This window comes from Elephantulus edwardii, unplaced genomic scaffold, assembly GCF_000299155.1.
Source record: "Elephantulus edwardii isolate Elephantulus edwardi_28Jun2011 unplaced genomic scaffold, EleEdw1.0 scaffold00458, whole genome shotgun sequence".
NCBI classification, from domain to species: domain Eukaryota; kingdom Metazoa; phylum Chordata; class Mammalia; order Macroscelidea; family Macroscelididae; genus Elephantulus; species Elephantulus edwardii.
Genome location: NW_006400208.1, coordinates 1 through 6,713, shown reverse-complemented (window position 1 = coordinate 6,713; position 6,713 = coordinate 1). Strand labels below are relative to the sequence as shown.

Genomic DNA, 6,713 nt, shown 5'->3' with positions numbered 1-6,713 from the left:
TTGTTGTTGTTTGGTGCTGTCGAGTCGTAGACAACTCATAGCGACCCTATGAACAAACGGCCTAAGCACTGTTCGTACATAGAGTTTCTGGAGGCAAGCCATTTCGGAAGTGGATGCCGCTCCTGCTTCCAGGCTTGTTTTAGTTGGGAAGCTCCAGCCAACACTGTCCACCATGGGTACCCATTACCACGGTTGGCACATCACTGTCATAGTCTTCAGCATCAGAGCCAACATGGAGTCCTGAGAGAGGTGGTTAGTGTTAGAATTGGTATAAACTAGTGCAGAGGCACTGAGGGCAGGGATGGGACAGAGGACATTATACTTTAATTACTCATTGCATTCTTCATGAATGATATTCTTGATAATTTGAAAAAGAAGAGGATAACATTAATTACAACTGTATAATGCCATTATTTACAACATCTCATGGAAACCTCCCTATACACTCCCTTTCCCTTCACCCTAACCATCCATTCATCAATTTTCTCTATCCCATTCCTGCCCCCAGTGCCTCTGCACTAGTTTATACCAACCCTAACACTAACCACCTCTCTCAGGGTTCAATGTTGGCTCTGATAATCCTTGAAATGGCCACACAGGAGTCACAGAACTATACTCAATTTCACCAGGGGCTTCTCAGAATAAAAATGGGCAGTTAGTCTCCCAGTCACCAGCAGTCAGGAAATCAAAAGATTAATTGCATTGGGGAAATCTGCTGTTATGGACCTCTCCAGAGTGCTGAAAAGCAATGATGTCAGTCTAGAGACTAAGACTTGCCTAATTCAGGCCATGGTCTTCACAATTACTTGTTGTGCCTGAGAAAGCTGGACAATGACTAAGAATGACAGAAGAATTGATACCTTTGGGTTGTGATGCTGGAGAAGAGTCTTGAACATACCATAGACTGTCAAAAAACCAAAATAGGTTTGTCATGGAGATGATGAAATCAAACCTGTCTTTGAAGGCTAGGATTTTCAAGCTCTGTCTTACATATTTTGGGCACGTGGCCAGGAGAGACCAGCCCTTGGAAAAGAACATCATGCTCGGAAGGGTGGAGGGACCACTCAGGAAAGAAAGACCCTGAGTGAGATGGATTGATAGAGTAACTGCGGCAATGGGGGAGGGGCAGGAGTTGGTGTGTTGGAATTTGTGAGACTGGCTCAGGACAGGTTAAGTGCAGAGCTGCTGTAGGGTCACAATTGGTCACAGGTGACTCAATGGCACATAACAATAACAACAACAACAACAACTAATGTTATAAAAGTAAATGTATCTTAGTGATTGAAAATCAATTTTAAAGAAAAGATAAACAAAGCCCTGTCTTTTGCAAAAATAAATGAACATATAAAAAAATATTTTTTATTTTGCTAGAAGAATTTCATGAAACAACATATGAGCAAGAGCCTATGGTGATGAAGGAAGAAGCTCAAGCTGCTTTGAAGGAAATAGCAAAAAATAAAGCCCCCGGAATAGAAGGTATACCAATTGACATATTTCAGCTAACAGATGCTGCCCTGGATGTGCTCACCAAGTTGTGCCAAGAAATCTGGAGAACAATCACTTGGCCAACTGACTGGAAGAGATCTGTATTTGTTCCCATCCCAAAGAAGGGTGGCCCAACACAGTGTGGAAACTGTGAACAATCTCAATCACTTCGCCATCCATTCTGATGCTACCAATTGGTCCAGTGGTGAGAATCTTTGTCTTCTTGACATTGAGCCTCAGCCCATACTGAAGGCTGTAGTCCTTGACTCTCTGCAGCAAGTGCATGAGGTCCTCCTCAGTTTCAGCAAGCAGGGTTGTGTCATCTGCATAACGCAGATTGTTAATAGATCTTCCACCAATCCTGATGCCACAATTCTCCTCATAGAGCCCAGCCTCTCGGATGATCTGTTCTGCATACAGGTTGAAAAGGTATGGAGACAGGGAACATCCCTGGCGTACACCCTTCCCAATTTTGAACCACGCAGTGTTACCCTGCTCTGTTCTGATGATTGCCTCCTGGTCCAAGTATAGGTTTCGCATTAGCATGATTAAATGTTCTGGGATTCCCATTCTTCTCAGAGTCAGCCACAATTTGTTATGATCCATACAGTCAAACGCCTTTGCATAATCAATGAAACATAGATAGACGTTCTTCTGGTATTCCCTGCTTTCAGCTAAGATCCAGCTAACCTCAGCAACAATATCCCTAGTCCCACGACCCCTTCTAAACCCAGCCTGGACTTCTGGCAATTCTCTGTTGATGTGCTGCTCCAGTCATTTTTTTATAATCGTCAGTAGAATCTTGCTTGCATGTGAAATCAATGATATTATTCTGTAGTTTCGACACTCTGTTGGGTCACCCTTCTTTGGGATGGGAACAAATACAGATCTCTTCCAGTCAGTTGGCCGAGTGGTCATTCTCCAGATTTCTTGACACAACTTGGTGAGCACATCCAGAGCAGCATCTGTTAGCTGAAATACGTCAATTGGTATACTGTCTATTCCTGGGGCCTTATTTTTTGGTATTTCGTTCAAAGCAGCTTGAACTTCTTCCTTCATCACCATAGGCTCTTGCTCATATGTTATTTCATTAAATTCTTCTGTGTCTGCCAACTTCTTTTGATGCAGTGACTCAAATACAATGACTCATGTTCTTTTAAAACTTCCTGGATCATTTAATATTCTGCCTAAAGCATCCTTGATTATAGCAACTCCAGGTTTGATTTTGTTCTTCAGTTCCTTGAGCTTAAGAAATGCTGAACGAGTTCAGCCCTTTTGATTTTCAGACTCCAGCTCCTCGCACATTTCATTATAATATTTTGCTTTGTCATTCCAAGCTGCCTTTTGGAATCTTGTGTTCAGCTCTTTAATATCTTGAATTCTTCCTTGTGCTTTGGCTTCTCTATGCGCCAGTATAATCTTCAGAGTTTCTTCTGACATCCATTTTGGTCTTTTCTTCCTCTTCTGTCTTTGTAATGACCATTTGCACTCTTCCTGGATGATACATTTGATATCCTCCCACAACTCATCTGGTCTTCGCTCATTACCAAATGCATTACACTACATATTATTTTAGTTGCCTAGTGTTGCTATAAACCTCAACTTTACTTGCCTTCAAGTCAGAATAGAAGTATAGTTGACCCTACTTTCAGAGACTGAAAAACTGCGTGAAAGGAGACTGCTGATCTTTTTTTCATGTAGTGGCTGATGGATTTGAACAGTGTACCATTGAGTTTGCAGCAACTCCTTACCCACTAGACCAGACAGGAAGCACAGACTTTCAAGAACAGAAATTCATCAGCTTACAGTTTAAAGTAAAATTTAGGGTTCTATAGAGAGGACTCATTAGTACCATGAGGAGTTCCTTGGAGTATTTTAACATTCTCTGACTTTTATTCGTGTCTGAATTTCCCCCTGATACTTTCTCCTGAATCTTATGCCACAGAATCTTTCTGTCACTCACAAGAGACTAATTTTAAGATTTATTTTATATTGTATGAATGCATTAACACAACAAAAGAAAAGCACTATTCTAAAACAAGAATATACCCAAAGTACAGGTGTCAGACTGAAAGACAGGCTTTGGGTACACCATCCACAATACTTGTGCCCCCAAAAGTATTGATTTTCCCCAAATTTCCAGCACTGTAGAATACAGTGTAACATAAAAAAATACAGGATTATTCACCTGACTATATGTCAGGATGATAGTTTCACTTTTTTCTAAGGCTCTGCCATCCTTACAAACTCAATATAAGCATATGTACAGCAAGAGCAGAAAAGGCTGGATTGTCATTTTCTTAACTTACCATTTGTAGCCAAATGTTTGTGGTTAAAACTTGGTTCTTCTCATCCTGGGGAAAAAAAACCACGAAATAAGCAAACAAAAACATAGAGAGAGAGGAAAAAATTAAGAAAAGCATAAGTAGGATTTATACAATATTATGGATTGAATGATGACATTCCCACCCCAAAAATATGTTGTAAATCTTAACCTTTATGCCTCAGCCTCAGTGGTCATATCCTTATTTGGGCATGGTTTGTCACTGTTATGTTAGACAGGATTAACAGAGGGTGTATCTTGAGAAATGTCTTTTATGATATGAAAGAGATCAAGTATCAGACTATGGATGACAAGTGTGAGATCAAGCCACCAGGAGATCTCCTAATAGGAAACAAGCTAAAGAGACAAGATCTTCTCAAAACTGATGGAAAAATAGAGCCTTCTCAAAGAGCTCACACCCAGAATTTTAACTTCTAGCCTCCTAATCAGTGATAAAATACATTTTAGTTTGGTAAAGTCACTCATCTGTGGTGTTTCTATTATAATTCTGTTAGGTGTTGTTATGTGCAAGCAAGTCAGCAACCACGTATAGTAACACTGAATGAATAATGAGTCTGAACTTTGTCCTATCCTGCCAAATCCTTGCTAACTCTGATATGCTTATTATCATAATCACTGTGTGAATCCATGTTGTTGAGAATCTTCGTCTTTTTCTCTGATCCTCTGTCTTTCCCAGTATGATGTTTTTGCCATGGAATGGTCCCTCCTGATAACATGTCCAAAATTGGTAAGACAGTTTCACTGTTCTTGTCTCTAAGCAGCATCTTGGCTACCCTTCCTTCGAAACAGATTTGTTTATTCTTTTAGCAGCCCATAGTATATACAGTACTCCTTACCAACAACTGAAAGACATCTGTTAATCTGTTATTCTTCCTTCATCCTTAATCATTCTCTTTCACATGCATAGGAAGCAATTGAAAATATCATGGCTTGGATCAAGTGTACCTGAGTTTTTAAATGGACATCCTTGCTCTTTAGCACTTACTAGGGACACTGACAGCAGATTTCCCCAATGATTTCTTTACTGTTGTTGTTATGGATGTTGATTGTGGATCCAAGTCAAATTAAGTCATTGATAATTTCAATATTTTCTCCATCTACAATGATATTGTCTACTCTTCCGCTGGTAAGAATATTTGTTTTTCCAATGTTAAGGTGTAATCCATATTTGAAAACTATACTGTTTGATTTTTCTGAAGCAAATTCTTCAAGTCTTCACTTTCTGCAAGTAAGGTTGTGTCATTTGCATAATGCAAGTTGTTGAAGAATGTTAGAAAATCCTGCTGCCACATTCTTCTTCATATAGTCCAGCTTTCTCAAATTATTTTCTTAATTTATGAACTGAATAGGTATGAAGAAAATATACAACCCAGATGATTACCATTCCTGATTTAAAACCATGCACTATTCCTTTCTTTTTTTCAGACAACCATTTCTTTGTTAATGTATTAAGTTTCACATGGGCACAATTTTGGGATTCCCATTTTCCTCTCTATTAGAAAAAAATTATTATGATTCACACAATGTCTCTGCTTAGTCAATAAAACACAAGTAATTATCTTTCTAGTGTTGTATAGTTTTAGTCATGATCCATTTGATGTCAATTATGATATTCCTTGCTTCATGGTCTCTTCTAAATCTGGGTTGAATTTCTAGAAGTTCAGGCTGATCTGACAAAACATAAGAGTCTAGGAAGTGGTGGAATGTCAGTTAAGGTGTTTCAACAAACAGATGCAGTCATGAATGTTCTTACTAACCTATGTCAAGAATTTTAGAAAACAGTTACCTGGCCAACTGACTAGAAGAGATCTACACTTATTCCTATTTTTTTAAAAAGTTGACTTAGTAGATTGAAAAAATATATAATAATATCATTAATGTTGTTGTTGTGTACAATCATGTCAGAATCGACCTACAGCGGACCCTCCAGTGGGTAGAAGCAGCTAATTGCACAGAAGGATATTGCCCATCCTTCTCCCATGGGGAAGCAGGTGGCCTTATACTGCGTGCCTTTGGGATTGCAGTGCAGCTTCTTGCTTCTAGGCCACATAAGAATAAACTGTAGTTGAAGATTATTTAAAATGGCTGGAAAGGTATATTGACATGGAAATTCTATTATTGTAATGCAACAGAATGTAGATATTATCAAACAATACTATTAATATAATACATAAGTAAGATTTTTGTTGAATATAATTTTAAAATCCCTACAGTGTCACCAGTGAACTGTGAGAAAAACTAAGCTGTATTTAGAAGCTATGCAATGAGAAATATCATTGCAGATGTCAGTAATATCTTGGGTAAAAAAAAAGAATACCAAAAAGGGGTTTACTTATGTTTAATTGACTATCCAAAGGCATTCAACTACATGAATCATAATAAATTATGGATACCATTGAGAAGAATTAGAATTCTACACCACTTAACAGTCCTCAAGCAGAAGCAGATTTTCTAATAGAATAAGGGGATAGTGTATGGCTTAAAATCAGCAAAGATCTCTGCCGCGCGACCCCCATCTTCAGGTACTGCATTGATCCCCCCCGACCCGGCTCGCGCCCCGCCCCCAGCTCTGAACTTTGGGACTGCCCAAAGGCTGTGCACAGGCGCAGTGAACGGTGGGAGTGCACACCCCTGCATTTCTGACCCGCGAGCCCCATCTTCAGGTACTGCATTGCTCCCCCTGACCGAGCTAGCGCCCCCCCCCCAGCTCTGAAATTTGGGGCTGGCCAAGGGCTATGCCCAGGCGCAGTGAACGGTGGGATTGGACTTGAATTGGGACACACCCCTGCATTTTTGACCCGCGACCCCCATCTTCAGGTACTGCATTGCTCCCCTCTGACCCGGCTGGTCCACCCCCCCAGCTCTGAACTTTGGGACTGGCCAA

At 40.0% G+C, this 6,713-nt stretch overlaps 1 protein-coding gene across 1 annotated transcript in view; it reads right to left on the bottom strand.

Annotated features, from left to right (window-relative positions):
* LOC102861337 (neuronal acetylcholine receptor subunit alpha-7-like) overlaps positions 1–3,834 on the bottom strand; it is a 95,900-nt gene extending 92,066 nt beyond the window's left edge. The window contains exon 1 of the mRNA XM_006902825.1: positions 3,795–3,834. Within this exon, the coding sequence (XP_006902887.1) occupies positions 3,795–3,797 (3 nt within the window). The 5' untranslated portion in view covers positions 3,798–3,834. The remainder of the gene's footprint in view (positions 1–3,794) is intronic.
* Positions 3,835–6,713: the final 2,879 nt, after the last annotated feature.